A 23,114-nucleotide genomic window follows, 5' to 3' on the forward strand; every position below is an offset into this window, starting at 1 on the left:
AAAGATATTTATAAAAATTTTCAACCAAATATTTCTATAGCTAATAATAATATAACAAATAATAAGAATAAGAATTTTCCTAAAGAAATCCAATCAAGTGATTTGATTATTAATAATAATTTAACATATGATAAGAATATAAGTGAGATAAAAATACAAAGTGATATTTTACCAAAAAATATATTAAATATAAAGTTAGATAATAAATGTATAATAATGGACTTGAATACATATTTATTAGATATCTTTAATATTAATAAATGTGAAATTTTAAGTAACATTCAAAATAATAGTAATTTGACTATAAATAGAATAACTGAAGATATATATAATAAGATCAATAATGTTAGAACTTCTGAAGAAATAAATATTAAAAATAATAATAGTTCTAATAGAATTATACAAATAGTTGAAGTAAATAATATACAAAGTGGAAATAATAAATTGGATAATTTAAGTAAAATAGAATATGTTATTAATAAATTAAATAATTCTAACTATAAAATAGAGAATATTGATAAAAAATTAGGAGATGATAATATGGAATTTGAAAATATATTAATAGAATCAAATATTAAAGATCAAAATATAGAATTATATACTAATAAATTGAAAGATAATAAAAAAATTAATGATATTAAACAATTAGAAAATAAAACAAGGGATATACAAATTGCTTTGGATGAAGTAGGAAATTTAAAAAAATTAGAAATTCTTTCAGATAATGAAGATCCTATAAAATTATCAATTCTCCCAATATATGTAACAAGTTCTATATATTATAGTTTATATAAATTACTACAACAATTTAATAAATACAAATTATATCAAATTTATATTTATTTATTATATAAGAAAATATTTAATTTAGATATATATAAATTATTACAATCATATATAATATCTGATTATCAATATATATATATATTATTAAATATATATAATAAATTATATATGAAAATTTCAAAATGGATTTATTCAATATATTATTTATTATTAAATTTACCAATAATTGTATCAAATCCATCAAGTAATTCTATATCAGGTATTAAAATATGGATGTTATCATTATTTATTACATTTTTTATTTTCATTACAAAATATATATTTATAAATAATAAGAAAACTATTAAAACTTGTCCTTGGGAATGTACCGAGAAAAAACTTAGAAATCTCAGAAATATTCTTGAGAAGAATTTCTTACAAAATGAACAAAAATTAATATATGGAAAAGATTCTTATTCTGTATGTGAATATATTAATAATGAAAATCTACTTGAAAATTCTAATATTGGAGATACTAATTTAGAAGATATAATAATACGTTTAAATGAATGTACCCAGATATTTATACATTTAGCTAATGGTATTAGCCATAGAACACAAACTTTAAATTTAAATATTTAATCAATATTAAATATTATATTAGATATGTTCATAGTTTCAAATTTATTTCTTTTTAATACTTTTAATATATTGTAATATATATTATATTATTGTTATTGTTAGATATTTCTATTTAGGTTATAGTCTTTTTATTATAAGCTATTTTATTCAATAATTATAGCCGCTGTTGATTTTTATATAATCCTATTATTTTATATTATAACTTATGTAATATTTTAATAAATGGTTGTATAATAAATGAAGATCTTAAATGATTTAAATTTAAATATTGAAGATGATAAAAAGAAATTGGATATTAATTATATGAATAATATAATAGATAAATTATCTGAAATAAGTAATAATATAAGAAATAAAATAAATTTAAATCTTTTAAACTCATTAACATTAATTCAAAAGGTATTTTTATTATTATTATTATTATTATTATTATTATCTTATATATATATATTACATATTTTATTTATTTATTTATTATCTTAAGAATACAACAAAATTACAATCTATTGATAGCCATATCTCACAAAATTTAATTATAATTTCAAATTGTAGATTAAAAATAAAAGATTCTACTGATAAAGTTAATCAACCAATTAATATTATAATAAAATATGCATTATATAATCGTATTAGTGAAATTATTTTTAATATAAAGATAATAAAATCAATATATTGTATTATTTTATCTATGGAAATATTAAATAATAATAATAGAAATGAATTATATAACTTATTACATTCTATTATTCAGGTTTTAATTTTAAATAAAAGATATAATTCTACACAATTTTTAAGGAATGATGTTAAAATATATATATTTCAATATATAAGATTTATTAAAAAATATTCAATAATATTTAATAGATATATATCTTTAACTGAAGATTCATATAACAAAACAAAATATTCAATAAATACATATATAGAATCAGTAATGAAATTAGATTTAAATGAGAATATATGGTATAAAATTGATCATAAATTTATACGTTTAGTACTACATTTTATTTGTACCAGTTACATTCTATCTTATTTAAAAAGTGGTCAATATGAGGCAATTAAGAAATGTACTTTAGATATTAAGGAAATTCCAAAATTATTAATATATGAGGTATTTTTTTTCTAATATATTTGAATATTGTTTAATTAATTATACATTTTTTATAGATTAATAAATATATTGAAGATCAAGATAAATTGAATAATAATATATTTAGAAAAATAATTGAATGGTTTTTAAGACAGTTTAAATATTGTGAAGTAATTATATTAAATTATAAAGATGATGAAAGTAATATATTATTTGAAACTTTATATAATACTAGTTGTACTATTAATACAAAATTTCCAAAATTAAAAAGAATAATATTTGATAAAATATATGAGCTAGAGCTTAATAATAGAGATTGTGAAAATTTATATCTTACTATTTTGCATAATGAGCTCAGAGATATTGTTTTACAAGAATTAAAGGAATATAGAAATTTTTTGTCTAAGTATAATAATAATTTTATCTATAGTTAATTATTGATTAGAGAAAATAATATTAAATATATAAAATATTAATTATATTTTAATTAATTAGAAATATTTACAATATTAAATTATTAATTAAATATAACAACTTTAGTAATAAAAGATATATTTAAAATTTTTAATAAGAATTAAAATAATTAAACTCTAATAGGTTAGTATAAGATTTAAGATTTTGTGAAATATTTATGAAATTAATAGAAATTTAAATAAAATTGATATTAATATTACTTTTTATATTTAAAATAACATTTTAGTTAATATTAAAATAAATTAATTTAATAGATAAATTACAATAATATTAATTATAAAAGTATTCCTAGATAATAAATAAGAAATAATAAAAATTGATTAATTATTAGCTTTTAAATAGAAGTTATTTAAATATTTTAATAATTATATATAATTATATTATAAAATTTGATTAATGAATTTAGTTAAATAATATATAATTAAGCTTTTAAAATGGATATTATAAAAATGATTATAAATATGAAACTTATAATAATTTATTTAAATAGGAAAAAGACTTAATAGGACTATGTTAAATTTTATTTATTTATAATATAAATATATTTATAAAGTGATTAATAATGAGAGACTTTGTGATAAAATTGGAATGAATAATAGAAATCTATATAATAATAATGAAGTATATTTCAAATAAAATGTGAGAAATATTATCTTGATTTTAAGATTCCTTTTCTTAAAGATTTATAATAAAGGTTGTGCAAATATAAATAATATAATGATGAATATTTAAGACTCCTTAGATATTTATTGATTTATAATATTTAAAAAAATACAATTGATTTAAAATAATTGATATTTTATTTTGTATTTGTAATAAATAAAAGATGAAGTTTTAAATTAAAATAAATTTTGTTAGATAATAAAAAAATTTTGTAAATATAACTAATAAAAAGTAGAATATGATGTAATTTATTAAAATAAATAATCTATGAATATTTATATATTCAATTTACATATCTCAAAATAATTAAAAGATTATATTTGATGATAAATGCTATTACTACCACCATAAGGTGAGAAAGATTGACCTTGTTGATGATAAGTATTTAAAGAAATATGATTAGTATTTTCTGTTGTCTTATAAGCTGCAAATTGTCCCAATTCAATATCAATTTCTGGGCATCTAACTGGCCATCTAACTCCATCTCCTGCGGGACGTGATGATCTATTGTTAAATGGACAGAACCAATGTAATGGATTATATCCAAATGCTTGTTGGATATTTCTTTCAGGTCCAAGGTCATATCTACCATATTCAGGACTTTGAGGACTTAAACTTTCTATTGTAGTAATATTACGTACTACAAATCCAATATGTAAGCGTGAGAAAGGAAATAATGCTAATAATAAAGGTGTTGTAATAATAAGCATTGCAATAACAATAAATACTTTAAAAGCTTCTATAGATCTTCCAAGTGGTGTTGGATCTATTTCATGATTATAAGGCCAAAAGGAAACATATTGTTCAATTAAAAATAAAGTTCCTTGAAAAAATATGAATACAAGTGAAAATTGTGCATATATTAATAATTGAATAAAGAATTTTCTATTATAAAATCCAACACAATTATTAATCCATGGACAGTGGTGGTCCATATTAAGAACACATCTAGCACATTCTGAACAATGATGAGTTCTATCAGGTTTCCATACCTGGCATACTTTGCAGTATCTTCTTCTTTTAGATTCATCACCAACACGAAAACCCCACTTAGAAGGTACTCTTCCCGGATCAGTAGTTACACATTGATAGAATGATAGAATAAACAACATAAATACTATATGAAAACTAATTCCCACAGCTGCGCCAATGTAAACAAAGTCAAGTAGGGGTTGTAATAAGATTAATATATAACATATATATAAAAATAAGATAATAGAAGTAACTAAAAGTAAAAAACAAATACCAGATCTGCGTTTTCTTGAAGGAAAATTATTTGAGAAATCAACGGAAGCCATCTGTAGTGCAAATCATAAAATATGAATATTTCTGCAAGGTCCCACGTGTTGTAACTAGTTCTAACTTGCACTACTGTTAACCATAAAAGAGGACTTGAATATATCAAATTACACAAAGTTTCAAAACATTAGATATCAAAATATAAATGTTAACTCTAATCTGCAAATAAAATTGTATATAAGCATGTAGAGCCCCACGCGTGATGTATGTTTTAGCCTTTAATAATATTTTGAGGCGCTCCGAGACGAGACGAGTATTTAAGCGGTTTATATTTCGAAATAATGCCACGTGATATTTTTAAGAAGATGTAAAGAAAATATAGTAATGAATAATAAGGAAGATTTTGACTTAATTGAATTATCAAATAGTGTGTGTAATGATGTAAAGAGATCAATTTATTTTTGGAAATCTGAATGTCAACTTTCTTTTAAAAATGCACTATCTTTGGGCGGATTATATGTTAATCTTATGACATTTGAGGCTTTTTCAGAGCAATATCTTATGTGGGACTATAAATGTAGAGGATGTAAATTATATTTAAATGTATTAGCCGAAAGAAAATATAAAGATGATATAATTTTATTTAAGGATGATATTTTAAACCCAGATCTGAAATTTTTTGATATTGAATACTCTTACCAAATAGTAATATTACCTAATATGATTAGAATACCAATAAATGATCCTATTATACCAGATTGTTTAAAAGAATTAATACAACATATAACTGATAATTCATCTATAAATTCAGATCAATCACATTATATAGCTTTGACTGAAGATAGGAAGATTACAAAACATGCTGCAACTTTGTTTCAAATTGATAATCCGAAACCTGTGGTTTCAAGTGGTTGGAAATGTGAGGTTTGTAGTGCTACAAATAATCTTTGGTTAAATTTGAGTGATGGATTTATAGGATGTGGTAGAAAACTTTATGGAGTAGGAGGTGGTTGTAAAGATGGGAGTGAAGGTGCTGCACTATTACATTATAAAATGTTTCCAGATAGGCCTTTAGTAGTAAAACTTGGCACAATTACTCCATTAGGAAATGCGGATGTTTTCTCTTATGATAAAGATGAGGATGATCTAGTTATTGATCCCAATCTTATTGATCATCTTGCACATTTTCAGATTAATATTGGTTTATTAAGAAAGTGTGATAAAAGTGTAGCTGAGATGCAAAGTGAACATAATGCTACTTTTAATTGGTCTTTTTCTGATTCAAATAATGAACTAGAAAGAATATCTGGACCAGGTTTTGTTGGTTTAGAAAATTTAGGTAATTCCTGTTATATGAATTCTATATTCCAGGTTATGTCATATATAAGTGAGATTAAAGTTTTATTTGTGGATCTATTTCAAAATATATTAGAAAATTTTTTAAGATATGATACTGATAAAAAGGTCAATGAAGATTTAATTCTTCAATATGCAAAAGTTAATATTGCTCTTATAACGGATGAAGTAAAGATAGAACGAGAGAGACGTGTAAACAAATATAAGAATAATATAGATAGTTTAATTTCAAAGATAGAATCATTGGATATACCGAAGGAAGCTATAATATCTAGAATTATTACTGAAGAAGATAGTTATGATTATGTATCACCTATCCAATTAAAGAATGTTGTTACCAAAGGTCATTGTGAATTTTCATCTGCACATCAACAAGATGCAGAAGAATTCTTAACATACTTTATGGGAAAGCTTAATTCACATTTAGAATTATTAGCTAACTCACCTGATGAGCTTATTATGGAGGCATCTAAGAGAATGGCACGATGCTTTTTATATGAACAAGTAGAACGACTTGAATGTGAACAATCTAAACAAGTTAGATACTTAGCAGAAACAACACATATTTTATCATTATCAATGCCCTCAGAATTAGATATTTCACCAATTAGGACACTAAAGAAACAAAGACAAAGTGATGAGTCAATATTAAATTGTATTGATTTAATGGATCTAATAAAGGGTTGGACACAAGAAGATACTATAGAAAACTTCTTATCACCTGCAACTAACAAAGTTGGTAAAGCCAATAGAAGAAATTTCATGAAGACAATGCCCCCATATTTGATCATTCACTTAAAAAGATTTTATTTATCAGATTCATGGAAACCACTTAAAATAAATGATAAAGTTAAGGTGCCAGATATCTTAGATATAGAATTTTTAAGAAGATCAGATTCTCTTGCTCCTGGGGAGATAGCTTTTACTAATATAGATGAGTTACCTAATGAAGATTTAATCAGATCAATAGAAGAACTAGGTTTTACGAGGAATCATGCTATATTAGCTTTTCGTGAGACGAAATCCAGTGAATCTGATGTTTGTTTAAACTGGATATTATCGAATATTGATAATATTGAGGAATTTAAATATATGGAGGGAATATCAGATACATTACCTTTAAATGATGATATTAATACAATTATCTCGGTATGTTGCTGCCCTCACGATATAGCAAAAGCAGCTTTATGTAAATTTGGTAATGTAGAAACTGCAATCCAAATGATACTTGATGGTTCTATGCATATTCAGACACATGATATTAAGATAAATACACCACAAATTACAAAGAATATAGATGATGGATATGGTAAATATGAATTGACTGCGGTAGTATGTCATCTTGGGAAGAATGCACATAGTGGACATTATGTATCTTTCATTAAAAAAATTATGGATAATGGAAATTCTTCCTGGGTACTATATAATGACATGAAAGTGAGTATTTGCAAAAATTTAGAGGATTTTAAGAAGGAATATGGCTACTTGTATTTCTATCGTAGAGTAAATTAAGGATATAGTATTATGTATTCTGTTGACTTGCAAAACGACGCCATATTATTATAATTCCGTCTGCATCTCCACTTGCTAATATTGTACTTGATGCATTTATAGCTGTACTTATTACGGGTACATTGTGACCTGTTAGTATAACTTGTTCTTTATCAAAAGATTCAGAATTTAGTGAAAATATTCTTACTGTACAATCTTCAGCAGCTGAAGCTATCCATATACCTCCATGCGTAGAAAAACATGATCTTAAAGGCATCAAAGAATGTGGATTTGCTATTCTAAACCTTACTTGGAGTACTACATGAGGTACAGTTGATATATCTATTTGTCCAGTTGGAGCTTGCAATCTTATATCTATTACTGTTATTGTAGAATCTGCTGCATTTACTACCAGAACAGGTAGAGAAGGGGCTAAATTCTTAGTCTTTTTTATTAGTGAATAATTTGATGAACTATTAATATATGACATGTTTGTAATAGCTCTGCTACATACTTGCATACCACGTTTATCTGTAAAACGAAAATCTGTCTCTACAGATGTTCTCATATTTGTTGCTGATTTTACTGCAATATTAACTAATACATATATTCTACCCTCTTTACAAGCAGCAAAACAATACATTCCAGTACTATCGAAACAGAGAGCACGAATAGTTGAATCTGTTTTTATTTTCTGTGCAACACCAATATCAACATTTACAATTCTTAAAAGTGGTTTTGATGATGATACAATAAATAGTGATGGGAGGAAAGGTAAATAGGATCCAACTAGAACAGGAGAGTTGTCAGAAAATAAACTTATTGCTTGACCATTTGCGGTGAGGAATCTTCTAACAGTCATATCAATCGATGTTGATAAAAATTCTGATTCATCAGGTGATAGAGCTAAAGAAGTAATTGCTCTATTATGAGCTTTTCTTGAATATGCCTCTTCTACTCTTCCTGACCACTCTATAGCTGAATTTTCTTCATTTTCATACTCAAAACGTGTTTTATAACAATAATAAGCCTGAATAATACCATTTTTCCTGGCAACTAAAAGAAGAGTATATGGCTCAGATTGAATATCACGACAAAATACGATGTGAGTTACAGAACTATTTTGTTCATCTTTAATATTAACAACTGGACAAATTCCGTCCAAATAATCTTTTGTTAATTCATCAGGAAGTTCTAATGAATCAACTGTAGGTATCAAGAATTCTGCCTTGTCAGAAACTAATTTATTCATAGCATATTTTGCACTACGTATCCCAAATGCTCGTTGTATACCATCATTAAATCTAGAGAAGAATGAATTTTGCAATTGTTTAGATAAGGATTTATCAGAATGATCTTGTTGAACTTGTGAATAACATCTTGCTGTTAAAATTCCAACAATTGAATATATCAGTGGAATAATTGAATCAGATTCAAGAGTTACAATATCTAACTCACTTCCAATACGCCTTACTTCTTCAACTTTTACTTGTATGGGGGATTTGTTATGAACTACAGAATAAAGATTCCCAAATAATATAACTAAACAACCACTCTCAATAGCTTTATTAATAGGCCCTCCAATAGTAACATCATTTACCTCAAAAAGTTTAGCAAATGATTGATAATTAGCAATATCATATACGAAGACTGCAACACGTGCTCTTGAGAAAAAAGATATTGCTTGAAGAATCATCTCTTCAGATTCTAAGCCAGTAATATTCATTATATTCAAAGGCCACCTCTCACCAATACTTGATTCTCTAATATTATTATCTCTTAAATTTTCACTTAATCCTAATATATGACCACCAGGTATATTTGCAAGCTCCAATGTATATACCTGGAGTTGATTATCTTCCATTGATCCTATACCAACAAAATCCAAAAATTTGTTCATAAGTAATTTGTTTCCACTTGAAGCTGATCCACAGAAAAGCAAACCTATCTGACGATCTTGATGACTAGAAACAATAGATTCTGTATCTGTAGGAAATAGACATGATACTAATGATTCTAACAATCCCATTTTTGTGTAAGGATAAGATGATAATTTCAGTAGCCTTAAATATAGATCCTTCCACTTCTCATCACTATTAGATTTATTAGCATTTTCATATTTCTGTTCTATATCTCCATAGTTTTTTACTTGTGATTTTAAGACTTCTACACTTTGTTGCATCTCAATATATTTTTGATTTTTAGATTCTGCAGTATCTTTCCAGATATTCAATTCTTTCTGTAACAACAAAACCTCATCTCTTAGCTTATTTCTTTCAGCAGTTAAGATACTGAGTTGATCCTCTAATCTTGATAAAGATCCTCTTAACTTTTGAAGTTCTGCATTAGATTCTTGATATTTTGCAAAAATCTGACCAATTTGGTTCCTTTCTTCTCTAAGTTTACGTAACTGTCTGCGAGCTAATCTACCTCTCCACAAGGTCTGTATCTTTTTTACTCCAATACTTAAGCTTTTAAAATATTTATATTCTTTATACATCTTAAAAGTAGCTTGAATAATACTAGCAGAATTATTTATTCTTATCTCTTCTTGGATTCTTTTGTTAAGAAGGTTTCGCCAAAAACCTTGAATTATTATGCAACTCTTCTTCATTTTCAAAAACTTTTGTCTTGCCTGATATGAACGATAGTAATTTAAAATAAAAATAGCTGAATTATGTTTGAGAAGTCTTTTGTACTCTTTTCTACATAAAAATCCTCTATATATTCGTTGTATATCAACTATTAGCTTCTTTTTTACTTTAAATATTTTTTTTGCAATATTCATTCGCCATATACTTTGTATTCTCGTAGCAGCAATATCACGAATCTTCATCCTCAATGACTCCAATATTCTGAACATATCTACTTTTAAAAATACACGGGTTAGACCAATTGACCAAAGAAATTGTTCATTATTTTTCTTTATTACCTTATTTTCCTCTAAATATGTTAAAAACTCTTTTGTAATAATTCGTCTTTCATCATCACTTCCAGTAAATGTTAAATTCCTCCAATAAATAAATCTTGTTTTATCTAATTCAATATTTGATCCTTTTACTGGAGAGCATAGGATAATGTAATCTAACAAAAACTCTTGGTGATTAAATCTAACAGGATATCCTGCCCTACTTACTTGGATTGCTTGAAGAACACCACTATAGTTAAGCTGTTCAGAAACAGATTTTCTATCAAATTGATCAGGGACATTCAGATTATTTGGTTTTACACAACGTATAAAATGTGGTGTAGTTAACTTAATAGTTGAAACCAAAGTATTTAATTGTCTTCGAAATGATGCACCGACAGTCTGCTTCTTTTTAGTTGCAGAGGGGCTTCCTAAAATTCCTTCATTCGAATCTTGATTATTTCTTAAATACTTACCACAAAAATTGTATGCAGCAAGATCTACTATCCATTGATCTGATGATGACAAAATAGTATCTAATGCAAAAGCAGATAATTGATCTTTATTTTTTTCAAGAAATCCATCAACACAATAGCTAACAGCACCTGCATAATGAATTATTGTGAAATAATTAGGATTTTTACGGACAATATCAAATTTCGGATGACCAGGTTTCTGATCTGGTCCATATTCTCTAACTAATTTATTTAAAAAACTAATATCAGATCCACGAGGTATTCTACACTCTTCATCAAGGGCAGGAAATATTCCTAATGTAGGACTTATTTGTTGTAGTAATTCAACAGATTCATTGTTATCTGGAAAATCTATAGGATTCCAAAGTATTTGTTCTTGGATATATAAATCTTGTTCTACTTTGAAAACAAAATTATTGAAAATTTGTTGTAATCTTTCATTTGCAAAGTTTATGCATAATTGTTCAAAACTATTATATAAAAAACATTCAAAACCAAAAATATCTAAAACACCACAGTAAGGTAGATTATCTTGTGATATATTAAAACTTTTTATTTTAGAATTTACTAAGAGTACAATATATTCAAAAACTAAACCATAAAATGTCTTAGCCAATGAATCTCTGGTCATTTCAGCTTCAGATATATTGAGTGGTTTCATAACCTCACCCTCCTTAAGTTGTAACTTCTTGAAACATAAAACTAATTTAAGTTGATCTTCTGGCACGGATAAAAGAAATGATGCTATCTTCATATCATATAAACATTCTTCAGTAATGATAGAACCTTCACCATCTTCATTAAACTCAATATTTCCAAGATATAAAATAGCCTTAAGAACTTTTAAAATATTATGAAAATCAGAAGTAGTTATTCCCATTGCTGAAGTTGCATATAAAGTTCTCTCAAACTGTTCAATATCACAATCAATAAATTTAGACATTCTTAAATATCTATAATATTCAGGTTCACGAATATATGATAAATCAATCTCCATATTAGGAATTTTAATATTCTCTTTTGGGAATCCATCATTCCTATCTGATGAATATGAATTAGTATTTAAAAATGATATAGAATTAGTTCTTGATGATGGAAATATATAAGTATGTTTTTTTGAATCCTTTAATGTTGATGCTGCTGCACAAAGTTGATAAAAAATATGAAAATTTCTTTCTCCTTCTTGTTGAAAACATACACGTACTTTTTCAAGAAGATATGTGTTGATACTTGCACTGCAAATCTGTAGTCTATTGTTATTTTCATTATTACCAAAACATATCTCAATAAATTTACCAAATCTAGATGAATTATTATTTCTCAAAGTTTGTGAATTACCAAAAGCTTCTAAAAGTGGATTACTTTGAAGTATTTGATCTTCAAAAGATCCTCCACTTGCTCCAGCTATTGCAAGAAATTGTAATACAAATTTTGTTGTCTCAGTTTTACCAGCACCTGATTCTCCACTAATAAGTACTGTTTGAGATTTTTGTTCAGTATATATACCAAAGTATGCTTTATTTGCTATACTAAATACATGAGGTATACGAAATGAATCAACAGATCTGAAATTTTCTAATGTCTCAGAATCATACAATTTATTCAGTTTTCTAAATGGATTTATAGCAATTAAAATAGGACCTGTAAAAGTATAAATCTTATCAAGATCAAATCTGGTATTTAATGCATGTAATATTGCAGGTTGATTTAAATGTGTTAATTCACATAAATCATCAGGAGCAACTACACCATAATCAGATAATTCATCAGCTACTCGAATATAGATCTTTGAATTATTCGAATTTTGATCACCAGAACAATCAATAATAATCTCTTCTGAGACATTTTCAAGAGTTTCATCATCTAATGTATTAGATACATTTACATATACTTGTGATTTGTTAACTTTGGAAACAATACCTGGTTTCCAAACTTCTCTTTGGCATGGAACCCAAACCAAACATCCTGGTTGATATAAATCATAAACCATATTAGTATCATTCTTTTGATACATACGAAGAATTAGCAATAAATCAAAATAATCAAATACCTTGAATGTAATATTGGTAATTTTTACTGGCGCATAGGACAAATCTGCAATTAGACTCTTGCAATTTGCTGATCACAAACCATTAATATGGCGCCTCAAGTGTATTTTTTTTTTTTTTTTTTTAATTTTATACTTTATTATTTATTGTTTCACATTTATTTAGTCACTTCTATACATAAAATAATAAGTTTTAAGTAACAGATTAAATTTATACACTTTCAGAAGATTTTAATAAAAATTTATATTAAAGTATCAGTAACAATGGATCATGAAGATTATAACACTTGTAAAGATTATAATGAATTATTCCAATTCATAAAACTGCAAAATATAGAATATTTAGATTGTACATTTTGTGATATATTTGGATCTTTGCACCATATTACAGTTAGTACCAAAACTATTAAAGATGCAAATGATCTTTCTAATGGAATTTCATTTGATTCAAGCTCAGTTAGAGGAATGAAATATAACAAATATTCAGATATGATTATTATTCCAGATCCAACTACAGGATGGATAGATCCATTTTTTTATAGCAAAACATTACACCTAATATGTAATATCCATTTTTCAAATAGAAATAGTTTTCACTTTTGTGCACGTTCTATTGCATATAATGCACAAGAAGTAATGAGAAAGTCAGGAATAGCAGATATATGTGCTATAGGTGCTGAAAATGAATTTTTTATATTTGAAAATGCACAATATAGTACATCTACAAATTATAGCTTTTATAGTCTTGATGAAGATGAAGCATATTGGAATTCAGGTACAGCAGATTTCCTTAATAATGAAAGAAAAAAATCTAATCTAGGAGGCAGAAGACAATTAAAACAAGGATATTGTGCTCCTTATCCTGCAGATAGAAATTTGGATATTAGATGTGAAATATTACATGAACTTGAATGTATTGGTATACCTATTGAAAAACATCATCATGAAGTTGCTACATGTCAACATGAATTAGGAGTATATTGTTCTCCTTTACTTAAATCTGCAGATAATGTAATGAGTATAAGATATCTAGTTAAAGGGATTGCCCATAGACATAATAAAACAGTTACATTTATGCCTAAACCATTAATAAATGATAATGGTAGTGGAATGCATATTAATATATCACTTTGGAAAAATAATTCAAATCTTTTTTTTGATAAATCATCTAAATATTACAATTTATCTGAAATAGGTCATTATTTTATTGGTGGAATATTAACTCATACTCCAGCTATAATGGCATTTACTAATCCAACTACAAATAGCTATAAAAGGCTTATTACTGGATATGAGACTCCTGAAAATCTTTATTATGGAGCTGGTGATAGAGATGCTGCAATAAGAATACCTTTAAATAGTTATTGTAATGTAAAAGCACAAAGAATAGAATTTAGAGTTCCAGATTCTTCTGCTTGTCCATATTTAGCTTTTGCAGCTATATTATGTGCTGGGTTAGAAGGAATTAAATTAAATATTGATCCTCATAAATATTTAATTAATGATAATCAGGATAATATAAATATGGATAATTCCTTATTAAAAATTCCAAAAACATTAAGTGAATCTCTTAATTATCTTGAAAAAGACAATGATTTTCTGATTAAAGATGGAGTTTTTAAAAAAGAGTTTATTTTAAATTATATTAAATTGAAAAGAGAAGAAGTAATATTAATAGAATCAGTTCCTAATCCTAAAGAATTTGAATTATATTATGATTGTTAAATATTTCAGAAAATTATGATATATATGGAATTTTATTCTTTTATTATTATTATTATAAAATATTTATTTTAAATAAATAAAAGATCTAATTCTTTAGAATATTCTTCCTAGTACTGATTAGCGGTTATGGAGTAGAGTTATATCATTTAGAAATGTCATAAAATGGCAGAGAAGAAGACAGTGATATCTACTGATATACTGCAAGAAGCATATAAATATGGATGTAAAAATAATAATGAACTTACTCCTGAAATGTTGCAATCACTTGGATGGGATAATTCACTAATTATCCGTATATTAAATATTTTTACTGAAAAACGACTATGTTCAATAAAAAAAAGTAAGCTAACATCTGGTAATAATCAGAATAAAGTTTTTTTTATTCTTAGAAGTGAAATTATTGCTTCAAAGTTAAATAAATTAACTCCTGATGAGTACCAGGTATATTGTTGTATTGAAAATGCTGGTAATCAAGGAATTTGGACTGCAGATATTAGGAAGGTTACAGGATTACAAACTCATATTGTTCAACGTGCAGTGAAACTTTTATGTAATGAATTAAACCTAATAAAACCTATTAAAAGTATACATGTAAAGAATCGTAAGGTATACATTCTTGCATCATTAGAACCATCAAAAGAAATAGCTGGTGGGACATTTTATGATAATGGAGAATTTGATATGACATTTGTTGATTATATACAAGATAAAATAATCGCAATTCTTATGAGTAAACGTAGAGCAACAATTAATGAAATATTGGATTTTATAAACAGCGAATCTTCTGTAGACACATGTAGCTCTAGACGATCAATTTCATTAAGTGATTTAGAATCAGTTTTAAATATGTTAATAATTGAATCTAAAATTCTTTGTTTCAAAATTAATAATACTGGAGAATGGCTTTATATGTGTATTTATTGGCCTTCCTGCTTATCAACAAATATTGGTGTAGAGGATGTCCCCTGCTTATCTTGTCCTGTATTTAATACTTGTTCAGGATTATTTAATACACCAATTTTACCTTGCCCCCAAGAATGTATATATTTAAATTTTCTACTTGATAAAGACATCTCATTATATGAAAAGAACCAGGAATAATGAAATTTATCATTTAAATATATATGTAAAATATTATTAGGAAAATAATAACAATAATCAAAATAATTTATTCTAATAAGTCACTTTCTATTAAAAAAAAAATCCTTAATGTGAATATAACAAACATACAGTGATAGTTATTAATATAAGTATATTGTAAGACTTGAAAATATAGAATCTGCAATATTTTAAAAATTTTAGTATTAAAACTATTTTAAAATAATTCTCCAATCACTAAATAGAATTGATACACCACCCCAACGCGGTAATCATTCTCAACACTTAGAACTAGTGTAAATAGGATTGCATTCATTATTAAGATATTTTCCAAATATTATCATTATCTATTGTTATCACTTATCAAATCAGTATTGCCTTTAATACATCTCCATGACTCTAAAATCTGAACAACGTCAAAATGCCCATGTAATTTAGCAGCATCAATAGCCATTAGTCCCTGATTATTTTTGCATACCCTATTTGCATTATGTTTAAGTAAAGCCCTTACAACTCCCTCATGACCTCTATATGAAGCTGACAAGAGTGGAGTATTACCATTTATACTAACAGATTCTGTATTTGCCCCAGCATTCAAAAGGGTTATAACAACATCTTCATAACCATATGCAGCTGCAAAATGTAAAGGGGTACAATACATATGTGTCTTTACATTAGGATTTGCTTTAAATTTCAATAGTTCCTTAACAACTAATAAGTGACCACGTAATGCAGCCCAATGAAGTGATGAATAACCCATAGGACCACTGTAATTAACATCTGTATCATTTAATAGTAAAATCTCCCTAACCAAAGAAACATTACCATTTTTACAAGCAATATGTAAAGGAGTTGGCGTACATGATGATAATTGATTATTTGTTACAATATTCTTATATCCCAATCTGGTTGATTGTTTAATTTTCTGATTCCTGTAATAATTAGCATTATCACTATACGTCATAATATTCTCTTCCATCTCTAATTGTGAATTCTGACAGTTTTCTTGTATTTCCTGTAGTATTCCAAAATCTGTCTTCTTATCTGGATTATTAGATTCCATACTATAAATCTCTTCAAATAAACATGGAGTTAGATCAGTAGGTATTGAATCTTTTCCAATTGAAGATGATCTATTACTAGAAGTTTCAGTTATATTCTTTAAAGGAGATGAAAAACGTTGGACACACTTTAACGGACCATTAATATTATCATTTTCATATTGAATATCTTCATCTGCGCTATAATAACAATCTTCTGGTGATACTCCCCGAAAATTGAGTGACATCTTCAAACCAATTGAATTTTCACTGGTAATGCCTTTGATTTCTGTATTTTCGTAAACCATTGAAAATTTATATACCAGTTACAAATGTGAGGAAGTATAAATTGTAAATATATCAAACCTGGTAGAGGGGAGGTTTCTGCAATACTATTGAATTGATATAATCAAAACTAAAATGCCAGATGAATTTTTCTATTACACTGAAAAGTACTCTGAATATTTAGTTGGACAAAAATTCTTTGGCATTTCGGTACAAAATCACTTGTAGTATTTTCTACAAAAGGCCACCAGTCAAAAAAGGCATGTAGTATTACAACCAGATAGATGGACTACAGTATACGATAGTTTATTAAAAATTAACCTCAAAGAGAATGCCCCCCCTTTAATCTTGAGTTTTAAAAAAATAATACTAAAAAAATGTTTACCCTCGAGTTAATGGGGAATTTTAGCGGTCAATATAAGCGCGTATGCGAGTATAGTTATTTACCGAAAATTAGTAATATTTCTTTTTTTTATACCCCCATAAATTATAAAATTTTATTTTTATTAAATATTTTCTAATATTATCTATATAATTATTATAAATCTAAGTATTAATTATTATAATATACATAATTCATTATATTTTATTCAAATCTTAGTACATTATTGTTTCATGTCTTTTTATAATATTTTATTATCTTAGACTAAACTGTATTATTATTATTATAAACTAATAAAATGTTACTAAATTATTACAAATATTATAATTACATTTTATTTATCACTATATTTTTAATATTTAAAACTTAGCTTATTATTTAATTTGAGGGATTTTGCATATTTCCCTTAATATTAAGATAATATTTAAGAAGTATTAAATATTAGAATATTTTTAAACTATAGATTTAAGGTTAACTTAAAAAATTTTATATTTAGTAATTTATATTTAATCTTACAATAATAAAATAATATAAAACCCTATAGATGAAAACCCTAATAAAGATATTTAAACTTAGAAATTTAGAAAATTAAATTTATAAATAAATTTCTTACTTAATAATTCAAATATTATTAATATATAAAAAAAATGATCTAATATTAGAAATATTTAAATAGGAAGTTATCTTAATTTATAAATCCTGATATAAAGAGTAATATATAAAGCCCTAATTAAGAATAAAGTTATTTATAAGACTTTTTTAAAAAAACAAAAAAGTAATAATAATAAAAATTTATATTATTCCCTTACTTTTTTATTTAAAGAATCTCTATTATGGTAATATTAATTTTAATTAGTAAACCTTAGTGAATAATATTAGTAATTCTATAATAATATATTTATAAAGTTAAAGTTTGAGAAGGCAATTATAAATAATAATGATATGTTCTATAGGTAATTTAAAATATATAAAAGGTAGAAATATTGAATATTGATCATCAATAATGACGCATATATAATTAAATATCTCAGTATAAGTTATACCCTCATTAATAAGAATTGATTTAATCCTTGTTTTATCAATAAATGGAATAATTTCAGAATTAAAAGCATACAATGTTTTAACTTGTATGCCTATATCAAATAATATATATATAGTTTGTGATCTTATTATAAATTTATTTCCTAATATATATATAATAAGTATTAGAACCAATAATTGTATAAGAAATTGAAATATTGTAAAAATAAAATATAGAGAAATAAAGATAAATATAATTAATATTAAAAATATTCCCAAATAATAATAAATGTAACTTTTTTTAGATGATACAGTAACTTGAATACCAATATTATCATAATATAATATTTGGAGTATATAGTTATTAGAATATAATGACCATATTTTACAATGATCCAAGTTTTTATTTATATTATATGAATAATTTGGAGAATAATAAAACTCATTGATAAATTGCATATGATATATATTGCCATATTAAAATTAACAAATACTTTGAATAGTAGTATACTTATAAGTCTCAAGATTTGGAATTTATAGACCGCTTATGGGTGATATTTTATTTATGTTTTTAAAATAATGTTTGGAAGTTCTACATTTGGTAATCAATCAAAGTATAATGTTAATGGAAGTATTGAATTAAGTGATTGTCCTAATGATTCTATTAATAAGGTATGATATTTATATATCTATGGTTTTATGATAAATAATGAGATTTATCTGTGATTAATATTTAGGTATGTTGGTCAATGAATTCATCATTAATTGCAGCTGCATCTTGGGATAAAACAGTTAGGGTTTGGGAAGTACAAGATATGGGTGGTAATTCCATAAATACAAGATTTGGTAAGTAAAATATTTTAAGAATAATATTGAATAAGAATAAATAATAATATTTATTATTTTTTAGGAGCCGCATTTCAACATAATGCACCAGTTTTAGGATGTACTATTAGTTCTGATAATCGATATTTATTTTCAGGAGGATGTGATAATGAATTAAAGATGCATGATATGAATACACGTCAGAGCCAGACTATTGGGAAACATGATGGTCCAATATGCCAAATATTTTGGTGTGATGAACAGAAAATGGTAGTAACAGGAAGTTGGGATAGAACAGTAAAATTTTGGAATGGTCAATCTCCAAATCCAGTATATATATTAAATATTCCAGAGCGTGTATATACAATGGATCTTAAATATCCTGCACTTGTTATTGCTGCAGCAGATCATGCAGTATATGTATGGAATTTACAGAATATGACACCTACACCATATAAAAGGATTCAAACTCAATTAAAATTACAACCACGTTCAATTTCATTATTTCCTGATAGAACTGGTTTTGCTATTGGTTCAATTGAAGGAAGATGTGCAGTAGCACATATTGAAGAATCACGTAGAGATAAGAATTTTCCATTTAGATGCCATAGGGTTACAGGTAGTAATCCTGATATAGCTTATTCAATTAATGCTTTGGATTTTCATTTACAATATGGTACATTTGCAACAGGAGGTAGTGATGGTGCTATAGCATTTTGGGATAAGGATAATAGGACACGATTAACAGGTCTTAAGACAATGCCAACTCCTGTAACTGATATTAAATTTAGCCCATCTGGTAAATTATTAGCATATTCATTAAGCTATGATTGGAGTAAAGGATATGACTTAACTGCAATAAATAATAGCTGTAATAAAGTTTTTTTACATGTGATGACAGATGAACATATATGTCCTAAGAATAAACGTAGTTAATATTTATAAATGTAATATAATGATATATTTAGTACTTTTATTTAGTTTTAAAGACTATTATGTAATCTATACATATACATATGTATAAAATAAATATTAAGGATTTTAAAATTATTACATGTGATTGGCGCGTGCGCCTTATGCTATTTATTATTATTTAACGAGACGCCGTCGCGGTTAGTTAAAGTGAAAGTATTTTTAAAATAGGACTCTAACAAGAATATCGAAGGAAATATATAAATTTATATAATTTTATTTAAATAAATAGTTTTATATTTCTTTATCTAAGATGAAATTTAGTCAAGGTAAGTTTTTTTTGAGTTATGTGGTTAATTTTTTTTTTCTTTAATAACTGAGAAATTTCATTTATTATTAATTTAATAGTTGTGAGCTCTTCTGCAAGAAAAAATAGAAAAAATCACTTTGATACTACTTCAACCCAAAGAAGAGAATTAATGGCATCTCCATTATCAAAGGAACTTCGTCAGAAGTATAATGTAAGTTTCATAATGTACAATATTCTTATATTCTTATAAATAAATTATTTTGATTTATTAAAAATTAGGTCCGATCTCTCCCTATTCGTAAGGGTGATGAAGTTATGGTAATACGTGGATCAAATCATGATTATGAGGGTGTAGTAACTCGTGTATATCGTAGAAAGTTCTCTATTAATGTTGAGAGGATAACAAGAAAGAAGACAAATGGAGATTCAGTACCTATAGGTATTCATCCTTCAAATGTTGTAATAACAAAATTAAAATTAAATAAAGATAGACGTGAATTATTAGCTAGAAGAAGTCATACAACACAGAAAGGAAAATATTCTAATCAAGATATTTCTAATTTAGATTAATAGATTTAATTTAGAATTCAATATTAGTATTAAAGAATAGTTGTTAAGATTATTAGAAATCTTAAGATAATGTCGTTGATTTTAAGATATTTGTATCTAATGATTTATATGAATTATTGTTTATATATCTAAGTATTATCCGATTTAGTATTTGTAACATAAATTGCAATTTGCAGGAAATTAACATGATCACGAGTACGCGCTAGATTTAGAGACACCTTTAATATTACAGATATAATAAATAAACTTGTCTGTCTCAAATATTTGGAAGCCGCTTATACTACGTATAGTCATTTGTAATTAGGTTTTAATTTAAAGTTATTCTTAAGTGAATTTAGTGATTAATTAAAACCTAAAATATGGGTATTAGCCGTGATAGCCGTCATAAACATCGAGCTACTGGTGGTCGTAGACCTATAACAGTTAAGAAGCGTAAATATGAGTTGGGACGTCCTGCTTCAAATACAAAGCTTGGATCACCACGTATAAGAGTAGTTCGTTGTCGTGGTGGAAATAAGAAGTTTAGAGCTTTACGTTTGGATAGTGGTAATTATTCTTGGGGATCACAAGGTATTTCAAGAAAGACCCGTATTTTAGAAGTAGTTTATAATGCCTCTAATAATGAATTAGTTAGAACTAAGACTTTGGTTAAGAATGCCATAGTTGTTATTGATGCTACTCCATTCCGTCAATATTATTTACAACATTATGGTGTAGAATTAGGAAGACGTAGAAACAAATCAGATGATATTACAGATTCCCGTGCTGATATTCAAAGTGGAAGTAGGCATGTTTTGGCTACTAAGAAGGCACGTCTTGATAATAATGTTATTGATCCTCTTGTAGAAGAACAATTTACAATTGGTAGATTATTAGCTTGTATTTCTTCACGTCCAGGTCAATGTGGTCGTTGTGATGGTTACATTCTAGAAGGTAAAGAGCTTGAATTTTACAAAAGGAAACTTGAAAAGAAAAAAGCTGCTAAATAAGTTACTATCTAGAAATAACTAGTAGACTTTTACATTAATTTTAATTATTTTGATATTTATTCTTTTTATTAAATTATTTTGGACAGAAAATAAGTTATTTCTTAATAACCTATTGACTAATACTCTTTCTTATATTTTTGTATTTAAATATTCTGAAATATATTCATATCTTAATTTGACATTCAGACTATATTTTAGTAATTAATTGGTATTTTAATGATTAGTTTCATATTAGTTTAGAAAAAGAAAGATAAATATAGTCACAATTCACTTTTTGGGTACAATTTTGCTTTTCTCACGCAATTCTTTTTTATAACGCAATAATGATAGCTTATTTTCTTCAATAATTAATTCTGTAGCATTTAAAGTTATCTAAATAATAATAATAATAATTAATTCTTTGTTTTTTTTTTTTTATATATTTTCAACTTACATTAAATGGGCATACATGTACTGGAGTTAAATTACAAATTTCTTTTATATATTTTTGCCTCATAGCAGGAGCCATGGGAGTTAAACCTTAAAAAAGAAATAAATTATTATTAATAATTTATATATTTCAAAAGAAAAGTATATTATACCTGATAAATGAGCTATCCAATCTCCTTGTCTCCATCTCCATTTAGCATTATCTTTACGAAAGTGTACTATACTCCTTCTAATTGCATTCATCTCACGAGAAGCTATAAAGAAAAATTCATAGATATCCAATCCTTTAAAAAGATTTAAAAAAATCTTACCTAAAATTGTTACATGGTTCCCAACAAAAATAGCACCATTTATATCTAAATTTTGAAGATATGCAAA

At 25.6% G+C, this 23,114-nt stretch overlaps 14 protein-coding genes across 14 annotated transcripts in view, besides 36 other annotated features; 8 read left to right on the forward strand and 6 right to left on the reverse strand.

Annotated features, from left to right (window-relative positions):
- The first annotated feature begins 173 nt into the window (after window positions 1–173).
- Window positions 174–218: a sequence feature (AT_rich).
- Window positions 217–1,407, forward strand: CMU_020950 (uncharacterized protein; the record flags this gene model as incomplete). The annotated part of the gene is made up of 1 exon (XM_002142645.1): window positions 217–1,407. The coding sequence occupies one exon, from the start codon at window positions 217–219 to the stop codon at window positions 1,405–1,407; it is 1,191 nt and encodes a 396-aa protein (XP_002142681.1).
- Window positions 362–385: a sequence feature (AT_rich).
- Window positions 449–493: a sequence feature (AT_rich).
- Window positions 551–658: a sequence feature (AT_rich).
- Window positions 812–956: a microsatellite.
- Window positions 973–1,005: a sequence feature (AT_rich).
- Window positions 1,068–1,121: a sequence feature (AT_rich).
- Window positions 1,389–1,498: a sequence feature (AT_rich).
- A 78-nt stretch (window positions 1,499–1,576) lies between these two features.
- Window positions 1,577–1,784: a sequence feature (AT_rich).
- On the forward strand, window positions 1,645–2,931 carry CMU_020960 (uncharacterized protein; the record flags this gene model as incomplete). The annotated part of the gene is made up of 3 exons (XM_002142646.1): window positions 1,645–1,806; window positions 1,892–2,518; window positions 2,575–2,931. 3 exons carry the CDS (start codon window positions 1,645–1,647, stop codon window positions 2,929–2,931), a joined length of 1,146 nt encoding a protein of 381 aa, XP_002142682.1.
- Window positions 1,808–1,843: a microsatellite.
- Window positions 1,845–1,885: a sequence feature (AT_rich).
- Window positions 1,999–2,279: a sequence feature (AT_rich).
- Window positions 2,520–2,634: a sequence feature (AT_rich).
- A 20-nt stretch (window positions 2,932–2,951) lies between the features above and the next one.
- Window positions 2,952–3,253: a sequence feature (AT_rich).
- A 10-nt stretch (window positions 3,254–3,263) lies between these two features.
- Window positions 3,264–3,523: a sequence feature (AT_rich).
- Window positions 3,524–3,713: 190 nt separating this feature from the next.
- Window positions 3,714–3,956: a sequence feature (AT_rich).
- CMU_020970 (DHHC zinc finger domain-containing protein) lies at window positions 3,949–4,932 on the reverse strand (the record flags this gene model as incomplete). The annotated part of the gene is made up of 1 exon (XM_002142647.1): window positions 3,949–4,932. One exon carries the CDS (start codon window positions 4,930–4,932, stop codon window positions 3,949–3,951), a length of 984 nt encoding a protein of 327 aa, XP_002142683.1.
- Window positions 4,817–4,845: a sequence feature (AT_rich).
- A 325-nt stretch (window positions 4,933–5,257) lies between the features above and the next one.
- Window positions 5,258–7,741, forward strand: CMU_020980 (ubiquitin carboxyl-terminal hydrolase family protein; the record flags this gene model as incomplete). The annotated part of the gene is made up of 1 exon (XM_002142648.1): window positions 5,258–7,741. One exon carries the CDS (start codon window positions 5,258–5,260, stop codon window positions 7,739–7,741), a length of 2,484 nt encoding a protein of 827 aa, XP_002142684.1.
- A 10-nt stretch (window positions 7,742–7,751) lies between these two features.
- Window positions 7,752–13,118, reverse strand: CMU_020990 (myosin head family protein; the record flags this gene model as incomplete). Its single annotated transcript, XM_002142649.1, has 1 exon — window positions 7,752–13,118. The coding sequence occupies one exon, from the start codon at window positions 13,116–13,118 to the stop codon at window positions 7,752–7,754; it is 5,367 nt and encodes a 1,788-aa protein (XP_002142685.1).
- A 138-nt stretch (window positions 13,119–13,256) lies between these two features.
- Window positions 13,257–13,300: a sequence feature (AT_rich).
- Window positions 13,301–13,379: 79 nt separating this feature from the next.
- Window positions 13,380–13,403: a sequence feature (AT_rich).
- Window positions 13,404–13,415: 12 nt separating this feature from the next.
- Window positions 13,416–14,876, forward strand: CMU_021000 (glutamine synthetase, type I family protein; the record flags this gene model as incomplete). Its single annotated transcript, XM_002142650.1, has 1 exon — window positions 13,416–14,876. One exon carries the CDS (start codon window positions 13,416–13,418, stop codon window positions 14,874–14,876), a length of 1,461 nt encoding a protein of 486 aa, XP_002142686.1.
- Window positions 14,781–14,803: a sequence feature (AT_rich).
- Window positions 14,877–14,904: 28 nt separating the features above from the next.
- Window positions 14,905–14,958: a sequence feature (AT_rich).
- An 80-nt stretch (window positions 14,959–15,038) lies between these two features.
- On the forward strand, window positions 15,039–15,977 carry CMU_021010 (DNA-directed RNA polymerase III subunit RPC6, putative; the record flags this gene model as incomplete). The annotated part of the gene is made up of 1 exon (XM_002142651.1): window positions 15,039–15,977. One exon carries the CDS (start codon window positions 15,039–15,041, stop codon window positions 15,975–15,977), a length of 939 nt encoding a protein of 312 aa, XP_002142687.1.
- A 2-nt stretch (window positions 15,978–15,979) lies between these two features.
- Window positions 15,980–16,049: a sequence feature (AT_rich).
- A 110-nt stretch (window positions 16,050–16,159) lies between these two features.
- Window positions 16,160–16,202: a sequence feature (AT_rich).
- Window positions 16,203–16,317: 115 nt separating this feature from the next.
- On the reverse strand, window positions 16,318–17,322 carry CMU_021020 (uncharacterized protein; the record flags this gene model as incomplete). The annotated part of the gene is made up of 1 exon (XM_002142652.1): window positions 16,318–17,322. One exon carries the CDS (start codon window positions 17,320–17,322, stop codon window positions 16,318–16,320), a length of 1,005 nt encoding a protein of 334 aa, XP_002142688.1.
- Window positions 17,323–17,782: 460 nt separating this feature from the next.
- Window positions 17,783–17,965: a microsatellite.
- Window positions 17,966–17,986: 21 nt separating this feature from the next.
- Window positions 17,987–18,046: a sequence feature (AT_rich).
- Window positions 18,047–18,087: 41 nt separating this feature from the next.
- Window positions 18,088–18,356: a sequence feature (AT_rich).
- Window positions 18,357–18,436: 80 nt separating this feature from the next.
- Window positions 18,437–18,483: a sequence feature (AT_rich).
- Window positions 18,484–18,549: 66 nt separating this feature from the next.
- Window positions 18,550–18,586: a sequence feature (AT_rich).
- A 1-nt stretch (window position 18,587) lies between these two features.
- CMU_021030 (phosphatidylinositol-glycan biosynthesis class H protein, putative) lies at window positions 18,588–19,160 on the reverse strand (the record flags this gene model as incomplete). Its single annotated transcript, XM_002142653.1, has 1 exon — window positions 18,588–19,160. One exon carries the CDS (start codon window positions 19,158–19,160, stop codon window positions 18,588–18,590), a length of 573 nt encoding a protein of 190 aa, XP_002142689.1.
- Window positions 18,848–18,975: a sequence feature (AT_rich).
- Window positions 19,161–19,280: 120 nt separating the features above from the next.
- CMU_021040 (poly(A)+ RNA export protein, putative) lies at window positions 19,281–20,462 on the forward strand (the record flags this gene model as incomplete). The annotated part of the gene is made up of 3 exons (XM_002142654.1): window positions 19,281–19,373; window positions 19,439–19,547; window positions 19,612–20,462. The coding sequence occupies 3 exons, from the start codon at window positions 19,281–19,283 to the stop codon at window positions 20,460–20,462; spliced, it is 1,053 nt and encodes a 350-aa protein (XP_002142690.1).
- Window positions 19,553–19,610: a sequence feature (AT_rich).
- Window positions 20,459–20,579: a sequence feature (AT_rich).
- A 113-nt stretch (window positions 20,580–20,692) lies between these two features.
- Window positions 20,693–20,740: a sequence feature (AT_rich).
- An 11-nt stretch (window positions 20,741–20,751) lies between these two features.
- Window positions 20,752–21,318, forward strand: CMU_021050 (60S ribosomal protein L26, putative; the record flags this gene model as incomplete). The annotated part of the gene is made up of 3 exons (XM_002142655.1): window positions 20,752–20,767; window positions 20,847–20,959; window positions 21,028–21,318. 3 exons carry the CDS (start codon window positions 20,752–20,754, stop codon window positions 21,316–21,318), a joined length of 420 nt encoding a protein of 139 aa, XP_002142691.1.
- Window positions 20,985–21,026: a sequence feature (AT_rich).
- Window positions 21,319–21,677: 359 nt separating the features above from the next.
- CMU_021060 (40S ribosomal protein S8, putative) lies at window positions 21,678–22,358 on the forward strand (the record flags this gene model as incomplete). The annotated part of the gene is made up of 1 exon (XM_002142656.1): window positions 21,678–22,358. The coding sequence occupies one exon, from the start codon at window positions 21,678–21,680 to the stop codon at window positions 22,305–22,307; it is 630 nt and encodes a 209-aa protein (XP_002142692.1). The 3' UTR covers window positions 22,308–22,358.
- Window positions 22,341–22,387: a sequence feature (AT_rich).
- A 187-nt stretch (window positions 22,388–22,574) lies between these two features.
- On the reverse strand, window positions 22,575–22,979 carry CMU_021070 (uncharacterized protein; the record flags this gene model as incomplete). The annotated part of the gene is made up of 3 exons (XM_002142657.1): window positions 22,575–22,679; window positions 22,741–22,826; window positions 22,889–22,979. The coding sequence occupies 3 exons, from the start codon at window positions 22,977–22,979 to the stop codon at window positions 22,575–22,577; spliced, it is 282 nt and encodes a 93-aa protein (XP_002142693.1).
- Window positions 22,681–22,732: a sequence feature (AT_rich).
- Window positions 22,828–22,867: a sequence feature (AT_rich).
- A 64-nt stretch (window positions 22,980–23,043) lies between the features above and the next one.
- Window positions 23,044–23,114, reverse strand: part of CMU_021080 (uncharacterized protein) — a gene marked incomplete at both ends in the record, with an annotated part of 1,689 nt that continues 1,618 nt past the window's right edge. Inside the window, one exon of the mRNA XM_002142658.1 lies at window positions 23,044–23,114. This exon is cut by the window's right edge and continues 4 nt beyond it. Within this exon, the coding sequence (XP_002142694.1) occupies window positions 23,044–23,114 (71 nt within the window).

This window comes from Cryptosporidium muris, genomic scaffold (genome assembly GCF_000006515.1).
Source record: "Cryptosporidium muris RN66 scf_1106632373455 genomic scaffold, whole genome shotgun sequence".
Taxonomy (NCBI): domain Eukaryota; phylum Apicomplexa; class Conoidasida; order Eucoccidiorida; family Cryptosporidiidae; genus Cryptosporidium; species Cryptosporidium muris.